At 40.1% G+C, this 17,990-nt stretch overlaps 1 protein-coding gene across 1 annotated transcript in view; it reads right to left on the reverse strand.

The window, feature by feature from the left end:
• Positions 1 to 17,990, reverse strand: part of LOC141509077 (protein-arginine deiminase type-1-like) — a 63,180-nt gene that overhangs the window by 7,270 nt on the left and 37,920 nt on the right. The window contains exons 9-14 of the mRNA XM_074218292.1: positions 15,027 to 15,150; positions 14,082 to 14,189; positions 13,714 to 13,865; positions 8,067 to 8,211; positions 6,894 to 6,987; positions 113 to 195 (exon numbers count right to left, since the gene is read on the reverse strand). Coding sequence (XP_074074393.1) covers positions 113 to 195; positions 6,894 to 6,987; positions 8,067 to 8,211; positions 13,714 to 13,865; positions 14,082 to 14,189; positions 15,027 to 15,150 — 706 coding nt within the window. The remainder of the gene's footprint in view (positions 1 to 112; positions 196 to 6,893; positions 6,988 to 8,066; positions 8,212 to 13,713; positions 13,866 to 14,081; positions 14,190 to 15,026; positions 15,151 to 17,990) is intronic.

The raw sequence follows: 17,990 nt of genomic DNA on the forward strand, positions 1-17,990 counted from the left end.
TACCCTGAACAGTGCCAGGAAAACCACTTCATCAGGAGGAGAGTTTCAAGGCTCTGATTACTCTTCTCATTCCAAAGAAGACCCTCCTTACCCATCTCAGTAGATCCCTCACCTGGGCATATTGATTGTCACTCCTAAGGCTTTTGTCATTCAGCATCTCATCAATGGTTATTTTTTTCTTTTCATTTTTCAGTCCTGCAAGAGGGAGACCATAGAATCAGCCTTGAATATAGGGCTACTGAATTTGGACTGAGATTGTCCTGAGACCAAACAATGGATGTACAAGTGGGTCAAGATGAGGTAGGAAGATGAAGGGAACAATTGGAACTGGACACTGGCTGCAGGAAAGAGGCAGTGAATATATATATACATACATATATATATATATATATATATATATATATATATATATATATGTATATATCTATATTTGCGAGGGAATGGGGTTAAGTGACTTGCCCAAGGCCACACAGCTAGGCAATCATTAAGTGTCTGAGGTCACATTTGAACTCAGGTACTCCCAACTCCCAGGGCTGGTGCTCCATTCACTGCGCCACCTAGCTGCTCCAGAATCTATATTTTTTACTGTTCAGGCTTGTGAGTTCACTGGTCTAGGAAACTCTCAGGGTGTAAATACCTTCTACCAATACAAACCCTCATCTTAGAATTCAGAACTAGAAGTAACAGATTTTAGAAATTATCTAGTCTATTCCCCTCAGATTATTTTTTAAATGTATTATTGATAACTTTTGTCTTTACATCATAGTCATCCTCCCATAATCTTTTTTTGTGGAAAAAATAATAAAGGAAAAATAGCCAATATGATCACCATAAATGATGATATATTTGTCATTTCTTACTACACCAAAATATTCCATTATATCCACATGCCATTTTTTCAGTCAGAAGATAGACAGTTATTTTGTGGCTACCAGAAAGAATCTGCTATGCATATTTTGGAACCACTTGGATCTTTGTTTTTATCATTACCTCCTTGGATAAAATTCCTAATAGGGTAACAATATGATCACTTTCCTTTCTTAATATCAAATTGAAATCCAGCAAGATTGGACTTCTTCATAGTTCAACCCACCCCGATGGTGTATTAGTGTAACTGACTTCCTGTAGCCCCTCCAGCATTAATTGTTTCTACCATTTGTCATATTTTCCAGTTTATATGGTACTAGTAAAACCTGAAGTGTTCTTCTAATTTACATTATTCTTACTATAAGTGATTTGAACATTTTTTCTCCTGATCATTTACTGTTTTCAGTTCTTTTGAAAACTGCTTATCTTTTGTCTACTTATATACTAAAGAATGATTTGGGGAACTACACCAATTTTCTATATATTTTAGATATTAGATATCCTCATTTTTAGAGGTGGAAACTAAAACCCAGAGAGTCGGAGGGACTTTATCAGGATCAAACACATAACTAGGATTCAGAAAAGGTCCTCTACTGTAACTCTTTCCAACCCCTTTCAAACTAAAGAGTTGAATGGGAACCAGAAACAAATCTTTTGACTGGAGAGGGAGAGGGGAGGCAAGGGAAGAGATAGGAGAAAATCACTTTTTGGAAATCAAGTTCCTACCAATTTGAGGAATGCCACCTACCTAATGAAAACTTTTTTTTAGGTTTTTTTGCAAGGTAATGGGGTTAAGTGGCTTACCCAAGGTCACACAGATAGGCAATAAGTATCTGAGGCAGGATTTGAACTCAGGTCCTCCTGACTCCAGGGCCGTTGCTCTATCCACTGTGCCACCGAGCAACCCCTAATGAAAACTTTCTAAATTATGCTCTCTTGGGTCAAAGCATCTACTTGTGTAGATATGAATGTTACCCCTAGATCCCTGAGGGAGAGTAATGGCAGTAGCGGTAGCAGTAGCAGTAGCAGAAGCAGCAGTAGTAGTAGTAGATGTAGAAGTAAAAGTAGTAGTAGTCATGGTGGTGGTAGTGGTGGTAGTAGTAGTAGTAGTAGAAGTAGAAGTAGTAGCAATAGTTATGGTGGAGGTGGTGGTAGTGGCAGTGGTAGTAGTAGCAGTAGTAGTTATAGTAAGTCATCTTTATCATCATCAGCATCATCATTATCTCATTGACATCTTTTTGATGTAGCTTTGATTGAAATAATTCTGGGACACATCACTATCTTGTTACTGTTCTTTTATGTTTAATGTTCTAAACACCACTGAACAGATGGATAAATAACTTCTTTTTTTTTAGTTGAATAAAAGTGTTGGAAGGTGAGCTCCTCTCCAAGTTTTGGAAGATACTCTCAAACCAACTCTAAGAGCACACAGAAGGGGTGGCTAGGTGGTGCAGTGAATAGAGTACCAGTCCTGGATTCAGGAAGACCTGGGTTCAAATACAGCTTCAGACACTTAATAATTGTCTAGCAATTGACCTTGGGCAATAATTGACCTTGGGCAAGTCACTTTACCCCATTTGCTTTGCAAAACCAACAACCAAAAAACCCAAAAAGAGCACACAGAATGATTGGAAGGATATGGACTTCATCTTTTTTTCCCACATGAATTTGATTTCATAGGCCAAATTTGAATATTTTGAAATTTTTTCCCCATTGATTGGAGATTATAGATATTTGATATAGAGACATCTATTAAAATATCATTCTTAAATATTTATGGGTCAATGTGATTCCTGGACAATCATGATCAGTAGGTCAATCTGTGATAAGCATCTGATCCCAATACATTTTACTAGCTGAACTCTCAAAGATATTTAGATATCTTCACCAGTAGACCGGTAATCTGTCATCTGCTAACATCATGCTTTTGTGAGTATTGAGAGATAGTGCATCAGTGAGTTCAAGGTCTGCCTCTGGTACAAACTTGCTGCATGACCTGGATAAGTCATTTACCTAAGTTTTTAAGAAGGTAACAAATTGTATTGGCAAAGGTCAGTAGATCAATAAAATCACAGGTCTAGTCCCCATCCCTCTTAATTTCTTTCTTTTCATCTTTTTTTTCTCAAGGTCCTAAAACAAGTCACTAAGTTTCTTACTATTGCTTTGTATTTAATGTTCTGTGTACCATTGCCCAATCCAAGAAGACAAATTCAACCTCAAAGATATGGTACAATGGCAAGACTGATGGCTCTTGAATCAAAGGATTTGCCCAAGGTCATACAGTCAGTGTGAGTTTAAGACCAGATTTGAACTCAGACTAGGTATTCTGACCACTGGGTACCCTAGCTGCCTCTACTCAGTTAGATGACAAACAGCAGAAACAACAGGGAATACATTACAGACCACCTAGTCAACAGGAGGAAACAAATCAGAAGATTAGGAGAAAGAATGCAAATTTGGTTCAGAGCTACAACATAGTAGTAAGGAGACACTTCAATTGTACAGTCATCTACTGAATGTCTCTCTTTATCAAAAGCAGATTAGCAAATCATATTGGGTTTTCCTTAATACTTTTATCCTTCCAAAGGTAGAGGAGGCAGCAAGGGAAATTCCTGTTTGAACTTGCTACTGACCAAAAAAATGTAATGAATCATTAGGTCCAAAATTTTTGGAATCTTGGGGGGGACTATTTTCTCAATTTGTGATAGAGAAGAGGAGGAAAACTGAAAATAATTTGAGGTGAACCCACAATACAGGAAAAGAAGATTTCAAAGAGCTTTGAGAGAGGCTATATCCTACCAGGAAATTCAGCTCAAACACTAGAGAAAACTGTCAGGAATTCAAAAGGAATTCTAAAAACTTGTAGATATATATACCTGACCTAGTATTTCATTGATAGAGGGAACAACTTATTGAAGAAACTTCCTCCATCAAGGCATGGTGGCACTTTTGCTGTAACTTTGAGTCTTAAAGAGTTGCTTCAGGGCAATGAGAAGTTAAGGGGCTTGTCCAGGATCACATAATCAGAATGTATCAGAGGCAGGGCTCGAACTCAGGTTTAGCTCTGAGGTTAGCTCTCTAGTCATTAACTCCATCACACTACCTCTCTTCTGAGGAAATAAATGGACAATTTTCTTTTTTTCTTCTTCTTTCCTTCCTTCTCTTATTTTTTCCTTCTTTCTTGGGGTAAAAGGACTTGTCAGTATGACACAGCTAATAAGCATCTGAGCTCATATTTGAACTTAGGTCCTCTTGAATTCAGGGCCATTGTTCTATCCACTAAACCACCTAGTTGCCCCTGACCAATTTCAATCATGAAAAAATAAAGAACTGACTATAGGGACTAATAAGAAAACACAGATGATCAACTAATTCACACAGATTTTTAAAAGGCATATTGAAAAGACAAAGCAAAGGCTTATAACAGGATGAATACAAAAATATAACATAGGTTATAAGAATAGTATAATGAATGCTCAAACTCAGAATGCACTGAGGCAGCTAGGTGGTATGGTGAAGAGAGAACATTGGGACTGGATTCAGGAAGACTTCAAATCCAGCCTCAAACATTCACTAGCTATGTAATCCTCTTTTTGCTTCTATTTACTCACCTGTAAAAGGTGGATAGTAGGGGCAGTTAGGTGGCACAGTGGATAGACCACTGGCCCTGGAGTCAGGAGGACCTGAGTTCAAATCCAGCCTCAGACACTTAATAATTACCTAGCAGTGTGGCCTTGGGCAAGCCACTTAACCCCATTGCCTTGTAAAAACTAAAAAAAAAAAAAAAAAAAAAAAGGTGGCTAGTAGTACCTGCCTCCCAAGATTGTTGTGAGGATCAAGTGAAATAATAATAAATGCTATAAAAGTATTAGCTATTCTTATTAAATGAATGCAAATGATAGTTTTTAAAAAGGCTTTCTTAGTTATCTTGGGAGCAAAAAGAAGGCCAAGCCAGAATAATCAAATAAGCAACAGAGAGAAAAAAGGCAGAACTACTCAACTTTCTGTTTTCTCTGCCAAAGAAAATTCTCTTCAGCTTAGAAAGTTTAAAGCAAAGATAGTAAATGGGGTATTGAAATCCAGGACAAGGGAAGAGATAGTAAGAAAATGGCTTCATTGCTCTCAAGTGAATTTAAGTTTCCAGGCCTGGTTGAACTATGTATGTTCCAGGAGACTAAAAGATATGTCAGGGTTGATTGCTAAGCTGTTGTCTGTGGTGACTGAAATTCTTTGGAAAACAGGAGAGTTGTATCAAAATTCCAAACATAAAAATGCCCCAGTTTCTTTTGCTTTGCTTTTTTTTTTTTCAAGAAAAAGGAGAGAGGCAAGTGAGACTAGTGAGTTCAATTTAGATTTCTGGCAAAACTCAAGAGCTCACTATTAAGGAGTTGTTATATGATTGCTAAGATGTAGAGGTCATGGAAAGTCAGTTTGTCTTTAACAAGAATATGCCAATCTCACTTCCTCTCCTAATTTCATAGGGTGACTAAATAGGTAGATCAAGGAAGTGCCATCGAAATGTTTAATCTGGATGTCAGCCAAACATCTCCCACTCTTCCATGCTTTCTCAGGGAAACCAGAAACAGCTGGTTTAGATAGGAGAGAAATTGAGAGTTAGCTGAATGACTGGACCCATGAACAGATCTCAGCTTGAAGGAAGGTCTCCAGTGGAATGCTACCTTGCACTTGAGGATCTGTCTTTGACCATGTGCTCCTTCAAAATTTTTATTGATGACGTAAATAAAGGTCCAGATAGAATAATTATAAATTTGTAGAAACCAACCTGGGAACAGCAACTAACACATTATATGACAGAGTTGGGAACCAAATAGGACTAGACAGGCTAACATTCTTTCCTTAAATTTTTTTTATCTGTGTAGAAGTTATATTCCACAACCTAGAACTCAATGAATTTGGTTCAATTCAATAAAACTTTTCCTATGGGCTCTGTCCATCCTAAGTCTCCAGACTGATTTGTGCAAATATATAAACTAAAGTATAATTGTTTTAAGCTCACAAATTAAAACAGAGCACAGCAAAAGAATCCAAATGTCCCTGTGTTTTCATCTTCATTTCACTGCTTTCTCTATGTTCATTAATGCAGTTCTTTGCTCTCCTCTCCTCTCCAGTTCTTTCAACTTTTTTAAAAAGTTTCTTTTTTTTCCTCTCTTTTCTTTAATGCAAGACAATCAGGGTTAAATGACTTGCCCAGGGTCACACAGCTAGTAAATTTCTAAGGCCAGATTTGAGCTCAGGTCTTTCTGATTCCAAGGCTGGTACTCAATCCACTATACCACCTGGCTCCTCTTTCAATTTTTTTTATTCCATACTTCCTGCCTCCTATCTCTTGCTTATCCTTTGTCAAAGAAAAAAAGAATCTCTTCCACTTGGGTAATAGTGAGACCCCAAAGATCTGAGTTCAAATATTGCCTCAGACTCTTTATTTTAGAAGATCAAGTCACTTAACTCTTTTTTTTTTAGGTTTTTGCAAGGCAAATGGGGTTAAGTGGCTTGCCCAAGGCTACACAGCTAGGTAATTATTAAGTGTCTGAGATAGAATTTGAACCCAGGTACTCCTGACTCCAGGGCCAGTGCTTTATCCACTAGCCACCTAGCCGCCCCAACTTAACTCTTTAAGTCTCAGGAGAGAGACATAGTTGATGGTCTTTAAGTGTCCATCAGGTCTTGAAGCAATCAAGGTACTATGTACTTTTGACTCTGACTTTGATATCTGGGAAGGCACATATAAATTCTTAGTTCTAATTTCCCAAATGCCTCATGGATTCAGGCAAGTTAACCAGTTTCTCTGTCCCACAGAACCCTGCCCAGTAAAAGGAGAATCATCATCCCTCCTTCCCAAACTGCAATGTTTGGGGAATTAATTAAAGTTTGTTCCACATCCCAAGAGATCCTTAGATGCAGATGGTATGTTAATTTTGGACCCAGTGATTAAGCAATATTTATGAAACACAAAGAGATCAAAAGATGAAAGAGACAAGATATGATTATATTTAATAGCAACTCACCTTCAAACTGGATGGCAGTCCCATAGCCCTCATCTTTCTTCTCCTGAAAGAGTTTGAAGCAAGCATTGGGACTGGCCAGGAGCAGTCGGAAACCCTGCCAAGGAGAGAGGACATCTCAGTCACAGGTTTACAATTGGAAGGCCACGAAACCTAGAATTCTGAACTAGGAGAGAGCCTTAGAAGAGAGAGTGTCATCATTAGAATGCAAAAATATCAGAGGAGGAAGGGCCTTTCTAACAGAAAATGGCAGAACTGGGAGAGGCCTTAGAATATAGAATGTCAGATCTGGGAAGGACCTTAGAACACAGAACATCAGAACTGGGAGGTCCCTTGGAATACAGTATGTCAGTGCTGGGAGGGCCCTTAGAGAACAGAAGATCAGAACTGGGAGGAGCCATAGAAACAGGATTTTAGTCTCAATTATTTCATGAATAATCTGTAAAGTTAATTTAGCCCAATCTCTTCAATTTACAGAAGGGAAAACTGAGGCTTAGGGAGGAGAACTGACTTGCCCAAGATCATACAAGTAATAAGGGCTCCTCCTTTAAAAAAGCATAAACTCTGAGTTCCTTGGCCAAAAACAAGTTTTTGAGAACAACCAGATCATTTCCCTCCATTGCTGCAGAACTCAGAAGAGTCTGCTTCAACATCTTATCTCCTCTAGGAAGCTTTTCATGATTGCCATTCCCAAACTCTGTTACCACTGTCTCCCTGTTTGCTGTGGTAACAGAATCATGACTAGGCATTATTATACAAAAGGCAAATTCACTTGAAGTTGGGGACAATGTAGAGGACAATCTACTCTGGTTACCTCGGCACCAGAAGATAAAATGGATAGCACAGACAATAGTCCACAATGCTCAACCACTGGCTGGTAGAAAGTGAGGGGAAGGCAGGCCTTAGGAAAATTAAGAGCCACCTGCATGTGTGGTCATGACATGGTGAAGGGACAGTGGTAGTTTGGACAATATGGAATTCTTCTATAGAGGATCTTTGACACAAAGGCAATGAATGTGTTCTATTGCTTTCAGCACCCTGGACAAAGCCCCTACCTTAGACACTGTTCTTCTGTAACAGGTTACTTGATGCTATTTTGTTTAAATTTGTCTCTCTAGAGTTACGGTGGTAGTCATCCAAGCTGTGGAGGGAAAGAAGAGCTTGCGGACACTGTACCTTCTGTCCAGGGGCAGGAACAAAGCTGAGGAACTCATCCACGTGTCCCACACTTAACCAGTCAGAATAGAGTTCCACTGGGGCTTGCACCTTCTGGGCATACAGAAAGTTTCTGACGACCTTAGCCATCCGGCGGCCACCTGACCTAGCACCAAAAAAGACATATTATTGTCACAGCAAGGCAGTATAGGCAGGAACCCTGCCAACTTAGAGAGCAACTTTATGTAGTAGACTTCCATAGACATATCTGCCAACATGTGATTATTATCACCTTTGACTTCTTCTCCCTGGAAACTCCATCCAGAAAGAACACAAAATCATAAACACCATAATAACCCTCATACCTGATACCATCAAATACTTTGCATTTTATTGTTGCAATAGTTCATCCACATTCATTCTTCCTCTCCTTTTCTCTCTAATTTTTTTCTTATCTCTCCCCTTCACCTTTGCTCTTTTCTTCTCTAATCTCTTTCCTCTGATTTATCATCCTCCCCTCCCCTCCCCTCCCCTCCCCCTCCCCTCCCCTCCCCTCCCCTCCCCTCCCCTCCCCTCTCCTCCCCTCCCCTCCCCTCTCCTCTCCAATATTCTTCTTTTTCTTCACAAAGAGAACCACATCAGGAAGATCTGAGTTCAAAGGCAGTCTCAGATAATTACTAGCTATGTGACCTTGCAGAAGTCACTTAACCTCTATTTGTCACAGTTTTCTTAACTGTAAAATAGGGATAATGGCACCTCCCAGTATTGTTAAGACAAACAAAGGAGATCAACTGTAAAACACTAAACATAGGGTCTGTTTTAATTAGTGTTGAAAGCTCCTCTACTCTCCAGTCATCTCTTTTTTTTCCCAAAAGAGAATATGATATAGTGAGGGATAAATATGAAATGGAGGGAGGGAGAGGTAACTCTCAAGTTATCTGGAAAGATAGCATTTACCAGAGGAGATGGGTGGGAAGGCTAATGAGAGAAAGAGAGAGAGAGAGAGAGAGAGAGAGAGAGAGAGAGAGAGAGAGAGAGAGAGAGAGAGAAATGAGAAATGAAGAGTAATCAGTAGTATGGGTAAGGTCACCTAACCAAGACACATCTAGGATGGAGGTGTCACATCTGTTGGTCTCCTAACCATAAAATCAAAAAGCAGGATTTCTTTATGTGGAGTTTGGAATTCTGCCTCAGGTAAGGAGGTGATGATGGGAGCATACTCTGGGGAGCAGTGTGGCAGAAGTCAAAGAGAAAGACAATGAGGAAGGATGGATGGAATTTTGTGGGAGAAGAAGTGAGGTTAAAAATATTTTAATGCTTTATTTATTGAGATGAATTCATTTAACTGTAAATAGTTGCTAAACAAGTTTAGGTAGGTGTATTGATTCAATAAAAAAAATTGAAAATATGGCTTTCCATGCATCTCCTCTGATAAATGCTTTTCTTCTTTATTTGGTTTTCCTGATAATCTGGTTACCTCTCTCCCCATCTCATATTTTTTCTCTCACTATATCATATCCTCTTTTGGGAAAAAAAGATTGGTGGAGAACAGAGGAGTTTGAAAATAGTGGTAAAATTAAGAGATAATAGGTTGAATAATGTGTCTCATAAAAGGAAAAAGGGAGGTAGGAAGGCTGGGAGGAAGAGAAGAAAGAAAGAAAGAAAGAAAGAAAGAAAGAAAGAAAGAAAGAAAGAAAGAAAGAAAGAAAGAAAGAAAGAAAGAAAGAAAGAAAGAAAGAAAGAAAGAAAGAAAGAAAGAAAGAAAGAAAGAAAGAAAGAAAGAAAGAAAAGGGAAGGAAGGAAGGAAGGAAGAAACAAAGAAACAAAGAAACAAAGAAAGAAAAGGGAAGGAAAGGAAAGGGAAGGAAGGAAAGAAACAAAGAGAGAAAGGGAGGGAGGAAGGAATTAGGGAATGGACTTTGATGATTGAGGAAAGAAGAGATCATCCAGTCCAGTTCCCTACCTTCAGGAAGTCCAGGTATTATTATCTCCATTTCACAGATGAGCTCAGTGAGACCCAGAAAGTCTCAATGATTAGGAAGCAGAAACAATATCCTGGTCTCCTGCCTCCTGGCTCAGGACGCCTATCTCTGAAGCATAAACATTTCTAAGAGTCCATGCCATTGAACTAGATGGAAAACAAAAACAGATAGGGTATCCCCCAAATATAGTTTTCCTCTGACAATCCATCATTAAAGGATTGCTTGTGTGCTAAGGGGTGGAGATGTCCCCGGGACCCAGTTCCTAGATCTAGAACTGGTCACGCCCCTTCTATAGAAGCCTCCACCAGAGGGAGCATGTGTTCAAAGAACCAGCTTTTGCAGAGACCATATTGTATCAGAGTTGGAGGAACCCCTATGGACATAGATTGTTAGAGGTGGAAGAGAACTTGGAACATAGGATAATAAAGGTGGGAGAGACCTTAGAACAGAGGATGTCAAAACCAGAAAGACCTTTAGAACAAAGAATGCCAGTGCTAGAGGTCTTGTCTTCTAATTTCTCCCCGTATCCCTGCAAAGTCCAGAGGGCTTCCTTGAAGTAATGGGGCTTAAAAGTTAGCATCACAGACAGGAATAAAACCCAGGTCAGGAGTTATGGCTGGTCTTTCCATTGGATCCTAAGTCTTCTCATAGACAACACAACACAGAACAGCAGGCAAAGATATGGTGGTTTGGGAAAGGTGGATGGACAAGAAGATCCTGGGCAGAAAGTAATGATTGGGAGACCTGGAAAACCTGGAATGGCAAGGGAGTTCAACTCACATCCCAACTAATTTGTATTTATTAACTTAATTTTATATTCTCTTTATTTAAATATGTCCTTGCTATCTTTCCCATTAGAATTTAAGTTCATTGTGAATAGAAATTCTTTCATTCTTTATACTTGAACTCCCATTCCTGGCATACTTCTTTTCTCATAGTAGCTTTTCTTTCTCTGGAAGTGGATAAGTGAGCTGTTTAGGGGGCTAAACCCAATTCCTCACTCCTAGCAAGGAAGGATGAAGGTTGATGAACTTTCCCCAGAAAGTTCAACCACAAATCCCTATGCTTACCAGAGATTATATATCAGTTCTGCCACCCCACAAACCAACAATGTCCTCAATGACAGGTCTTGAAAGAATCCAGGAGGGAGCAAGTAGTCGATCACACATGTCAGGGCTCTAAGAGGTTTATTTTAGGAGCTGCCACTGGATTTCAGAATCAAGCCACCATGTGAATGTTTCAGATGTGAGTCACCAAAGAGGTGAGTGCTCTGCTTCTGACCTCATTAGCATGACAGGAGTTTAACCCTGTATGCTCCCACTATTCTCCATGAATTTGGCCCAAAGCCAGAGAGAGAGGGCCCCCTCCTCAATCTGGTCATAGGGACTGAAGATGAAAGAGCCCAATAGGTGTTAGGCTTCTGATGTCTCATTCTCTTTGACCTCAGAACTACCCAACTTCTCTGCCTCAAGGTTCTAATATTGCAGAGAAGGATGATAGTCTGGGGCCCATCCTTAGCTCTGTTTGGGAGCCTCTTTTACTTTATATATGCTCAAATAACCTGTCTCTTTGGAAAGGACTTCATAAGGAGCTGCATGGATCCCTCTCACAACACACCCCATTCCATGGTGTCAGGAGGTGGGCTGATGTTCATTCTCCGGAGCTCACTGGGAGCTCCCATTGAGAACACATGGGTGATGTCCAGCCTAAAGGGTGAAGTAGAGGTTGTTTACACCCCCAAAGTCTTTTTTTCTGGTAGATTCAAACCCTCTTGGTTTCTGTTCGATCACTTCTGTCATTCTAGCATTTTAACCAACCACTTCAGTCAGTTCAAGACTGAGCTATAAACTGGCAGCATTTACTACTTGGTCACCCTCTCTTTATCTTCATGTAACCCAAGGATCAGTAGGAATCAAAGATTGTCTTCCCCTTCCATTAGCCAGGGCTATCCAACAGCTCTGTCACCCTTATCTAATCCATCATACACACACACACACACACACACACACACACACACACACAGAACCCATGTTCAAAATACCATTACCTTTTCCTAGGCCTTGCCTAAGATAAATAACCTTACCAAAAAATGCTAGAAAAGTAACATTAGGACATAGAATGTCAGAGCTAGAAGGAAATCCTCAAACAGAATATCAAAAGTAAAAAAAGAAAAAAAAAAGACCCTTAGACCATAGAATGTCTGAGCTTGGAAAGGATCTTAAAAAAGAATTTCAGAAGTGTTAATGACCTTAGAAATGGAATGCAGGAGTTAGGAAGGACTTTAGAATATCAACTATCAGAACGTGGAGGGATTTTAGAACATAGACTATCAGCTATAGAAATAAATTTTAAAATATGGAATATCAGAGGTAGAAAAGACCTTCGGATATGGATTATCAGAACTAGGAAGAATTCTTAAAACACAAAATATCAAAGCTAGATGTGACCTTAGAACAATGATTGTCTGAACTTTGAAGGACATTATAATGTGGAATGTTAGGGGGATGAGCCTTGGAATGTAGAACATCAGAACTAGGAGAAAAGTACAATATCTGTCAGAACTGGGAAAGCCTTTAGGACATAGAATGTCAGAGCATCTCCTTCATGTTTAATTTTTTAAATCTATTTTGTTTTAGGTTTTTGTAAGGCAAACAGGGTTAAGTGGCTTGCCCAAGGCCACACAGCTAGGTAATTATTAAGTGTCTGAGACTGGATTTGACTGTGCCATCTAGTCCCCCCCCGCCTTGTGTTTAATTCTGAGCACCACATTTTGAGAGGAACCCTGATAAAATAGGAGAATACGGAATGGGGGAGAAATAGGATATTGGGAGTGTTAGGAATGATTTTTCTTTATAGGATAGCTGGAGGAATTGAGACATTTGGCCCCACAAGAGACATTTATGGTACACATGTTTGAAGGGTGAGCATGTGAAAAATGTATCATCTAATTCCATCAAAGATTTAGAGCTAGAAGAGAGCTTCAAGGTCACTAAGTGACTTGCCCAAGGTCACAAGATTTGAACTCAGGTCTTCTGATTCTAAACAAAGATCATACTCTTTCCACTGTATGATAATGCCATGACTTATGCTATATGACTCCAGAGGAATGTTCCTGGACCAAAAGGTAGATGTGTTAGGGAGGCAGAGATCTCTGATAGTAAGAAAATTCTCACATTGAGATGAAATCTACCAATGAATGTGCTGTCTTGGAAAAAAAATGTCTTCAGAGTAATTCAAGCACAAGATAGGTGACCATTTTCTGAGTATCTTATTGGGGAATTCTTGCTCTGAGAGGGAATTGGTCTAGGTAACTCCTTATTTTTCTAACTCAAAGATTCCATGATGTTAAGATATCAACTGGTCTAGATTCTAATATTTTGTTATTCTGAGCTCCTGATACCATGATTACTAAATTCTATGATTCTAATATCTACAATTCTATATTTCTAATCTTTTAAATTCTAAGGCTCTATGACCTTACTATCTGTGCAGACACCTTGTTCCCCTTATGTGAAATGAAGGAGTTGGTTTACATGACCTCTAAGATTCCTTCCAGCTCTAGAAATAGGATTCTATCATTTTCTTTCTAAGGTTAGGGTTTGATGTGAGTTGAAGAGAGTTCTAAGTAGTCAGTCCCACCCCTCATCCCCTTCCCTTCTCATCCTGCCCCATGCCCACCACCTTACTTGGGGAAGCTGCTGCCAATGAGGATTCTGCCCAGTGGGTATTCCTTCCCTCGAACAGTAACAGGTGGACTAACATCTAGGTTTCCAAAGGAGTCAAGGCTGGAGGCGCCACCATATGCAGGCTCTCGGGTCACATAACCAAAATCAGGACCCTGGGGAGATAGGGAACAAAATCCCACCACAGGGAGCACTCAATGGAGGAAAATGGAACAAGGAGAAAAAAGGAGAATCAGAAAAGAATCCACTGGCTGACTTCCCATCTCTGCATTGAGCCCCCATTCCTTCATTGATTGAGTCCCACCCTTGTATGAGCCTGCACCATGGGAATTCCCCAAACATCCAGAATAAACTGGGATTCCTTCACATACCAGGAGCCTCTTAAAGGGAAAATCCTTTAGTCCTCTGTTTCGGGGAGAATCAAAGACAACTGGAAAGGATTTGTGAGGTGCTTCTATGTAGCCAAATTCCATTTCATCCTAAGGAAGAGGGAGGCAAGAAAAATCCAATTACAACTATACCATGGTCAAATAAAAAAGATTATGGTGTAGTGGGAAAATCACTGGCTCTGAAGTCAGAGGACAGGGGTTTCAACCTTACCTGTATGACTTTGACTCACTGAGTCTCAGTTTCTTCATCTATAAAATGAGTGTGTTGAATGGGAGATTCTCTAAGGTCCCTTTCAGTTCTGGATCAATGACCCAATAAAATTACCTCTATTTCTACAATATTTGATATTACAAAACACTTTTCTCATAGAGCCTTCTGAGATTCAAAAAACAAGAATGATGGGATCCTAGACCTAGAGTTGGAAGGGACCTGAGAGATCATCTGTTTCAAGTCTCTTATTTCATAATTGAGGAAATTGAGGTTCAGAGAACTTAAGGGATTTGCCTAGGGTCATATAGGTAATAATTGGTAGAAATAGGATTTAAACCCTGTTTGCTCCAGCTTATTCATCTGTAAAATGAGCTAAAGAAGAAAATGACAAACTACTCCAGTATCTCGGCCAAGAGAACTCTAAATCTCCTGATAGAGAGTCAGGCACAGCTCCCCTTTCCCATATCCGTTACCTTAGCTGATTAAGTCAAGTCCCAGAAAACCAAGTGTTGGGACTTCAGTTAATCCTAGCAAGCCAAAGAACCGGCTCTTTAATAGGATACACACACTCTCTCCCTGTCTCTGTTTCTTTGCCTATCTCTATTACTTACACACACCTTACACACACACACACACACACACACACACACACACACACACACACACACCCTGTGGCAGGGGTTGCTCCCCAATATAAATCCTCTTGCCCATGTTACCTGGATCCAGCGGTCGTTTCGGTTATCCACCGGTGGACAGATGGTCAGTTGACAATTAGCTCTCAATGCAAGATTGGTAACAGCATCCACAAATTTAGCCTGTGATGTTTCTTTCTCATCAATACTAAAATTGGGCCAAGAGGGAAGTGTCAGATCAAAAACTTTACTAATAAACCCTTGTCAAATTTGGCTATCAGGTCCATTCTAAAAATGGTTTCCCAATCATGGGCTTGCCCACTTGGGACATGGAGAAGGCCAGCTATGAGACAGACTCAAGTCATGAGAAAGAGACCTGACAGACAAAGGGCAAGGATGAGGTTTGTTGTATAAAAGGGACATCTATCTAGTTGGTCCATCAATGGCTTTGGGATGAAGACCATAGTGTAGGGAAGCATAGACTGTCAGAGATGGGAGGATCCTTAGAACACAAAATATCAGAGCTAGAAGGAACCTTAGAATATAAAATATCAAAGCTGGGAGAGACCCTTAGAACACAACATGTCAAGAGTTGAGAGAGACCCTTAGAACCCAAGATGTCAGAACTGAAAGGGGTCTTAGAAAATAGAACACAAAAGATACAACATTTTGAACATAAGATGCCAAAGTTAAAAGAAAATTTAGAAAATTGAAGGGAGGGAAGTTAAAACATAGGCTATTAGAGTTGGAAAGGAATTTCTTCATAATTATAGATGATTGTCCTGAGATCAGGAGGGGAAGTGATTATCAAAGTCTAACAGGAAGTCTATGGCAAAAGTGGAAACCAGGGCTCTTGGCTGCCAGTGACCAAGCAAACCTGTCTGATCACTCACTTCATGTCTGACAAATCAGGAGCCTTGTCCTCTGCCCTACCTCTCACCCAGTGATCTAGGGAGGACCTCAGATCTCAGCCCCGATGAATCTGTAGCTAACTCCCTGGAGAGATTTTCTTTTCCAGAGTGGAGGCAGGGGCAGTGACTTATGGGAGTAAAGGGTGTGATTGGGTACAGGCCAAACATCAAGACCAGAACTAGGTACTTAGCACCAGCTAACTCATCTCACCCTGGAACCAAAGGGCCAGGTACCAAAGGCTATGTTGGGGAGCCCCTTCAATTTTCATTCTCTAAGACCTCCCAGGAGAGAAGCTTCCCAAGTTCCTTCAGATGCCCCTCTAAAAAATGCCTGAGATTTGTTCAGAGTTAATTTGATGCCCATCCCCACCTCCTGAAGCAGAAACAGCTTACCACCTTACAATAAAACTGCCTTTGTGATCTCATGCAAGTTACTCACCTTCTGTTGGCCTCAGTTTCCCCATCTGTTAACTGAAGAGCAGGAATTCTTAATCTTTGCTGTGTCATGGACCACTGTGGCAGTCTGGGGAAAACCTATGGACCCTTTCTTAGAAGAATGTTTTTGAATAATTGAAAGAAATGCTCAACTTAGGGAGAAGTTCATGAAAAATAAGACTGGAATTTTTCCTACCAAGTTCACAAACTACTGAAATCTATCCTTGCATCCTGTGAAACCAATGAAAGAAACCTTAAACTAAATGACCTCTTAAGTTCTTTCCAGCTCTACCATTTTATGATTGATTTAGAAAGGACTTTGGTGTGGGTAATTTAATATCGACCCCCCCTCCCATTCTCCTCTTCCAATGTCTTTCCTATTCCCTACCCATCCTCCAACCATAAAAATCTTCCTAACACATCCCTTTGATCATGTCACTGCCTTGCTTTAGAAACTTCAATCCCTCCACATTACCTCTAAACTCTTTAGGTAAGCATTGAGAATCCTTCATAGTATGGCTTCCCTCCACCTTTCCAAGTGAATTCCACACTATTCTTCAATTCATATTTTCCTACCCAGTCAAAATGGGCTACCTCCTATCTCCCCAGTCTGACAGCTCATATTCCACCTCCATTCCAAGCCTTGGTATAAAAAGTCCTACATATTGGAAACACCCTACCGCCTCACTTCCACCTCTGAAAATTTCTCAGGTACCATAAAGTTCCCTTCGTGTTTCACTTTCCAAAAGAAGCCTTTCTTGATTACCTACCCTTGGTTGCTAATGCCTGCTTGGACCTTGTTAAATTATCTTGTAAACCTTCGTCTCTGTACGACCCATCAGAGCAGATTCCATGGCTTTTTTTCTTTGTATTCCTGATGATCAGCACATAGTAAGCGCTTAATGAATACTTCTCATATTGGACTAGTTTTAGAATGGTATTTCCTCTATTGGAGATTAGCAAGCATGCTACTGCTCATCTCTCCTACTCCCAACAATGATCACACAACCAAGACCCAAGTCATTCCCAGTCTCCAGCCTCAACCCCACTCTCCATTCACCTTCCAAAATATATCTTAAAAGCCTACTCACCCTAATCGCCATCTCTCCTTCTATATTTACAGAACTCAAATAAACTTCCAATCAGACATATATTACCAGTCCTCTGTCTGAGACAGCTAGTATAGCAACAACTAAGAGTCAGGAAGACCTGAGTTCAAATCCAGGCTCAGACACTAACTAGCTATGTGACTCTTGGAAAGTCACTTAACTTTGTTTGCCTCAGTTTCCACATCTATAAAATGGGGATACTAAAAACACCAATATCCCAAGACTGATGCAAGATTCATTTCACTGCTGTCTGCCTCAGTTTCTTTATCAGTTAAATAAGGCTAAGAACAGCATCTACCCCACAAAATTGCTATGGGGATCAAATAATATAATATGCTCTGTCTCCTTCTGGGTTCTCCTAACCATTGCAACCAGGTCCCACTCCCACTCCTAGAACTGCCATCAATTGAGCTCTTTTCCAGTCATACCTGAAGTAGGGAGGGAGGTAAGCTGCTTAATAAATGCTTCTAGAATTGCATAGCTCTTGTGCTTTCAGTACTATGGCATCTCCATCTCCTGCACCTGGAAGGTGCTTGAGAAATTCTCCCAGCCAGGCTCACAGATTTCCTTGGAGTTTGGTTTTATAAGATCTT

This window comes from Macrotis lagotis, chromosome 1, assembly GCF_037893015.1.
Source record: "Macrotis lagotis isolate mMagLag1 chromosome 1, bilby.v1.9.chrom.fasta, whole genome shotgun sequence".
Taxonomy (NCBI): domain Eukaryota; kingdom Metazoa; phylum Chordata; class Mammalia; order Peramelemorphia; family Peramelidae; genus Macrotis; species Macrotis lagotis.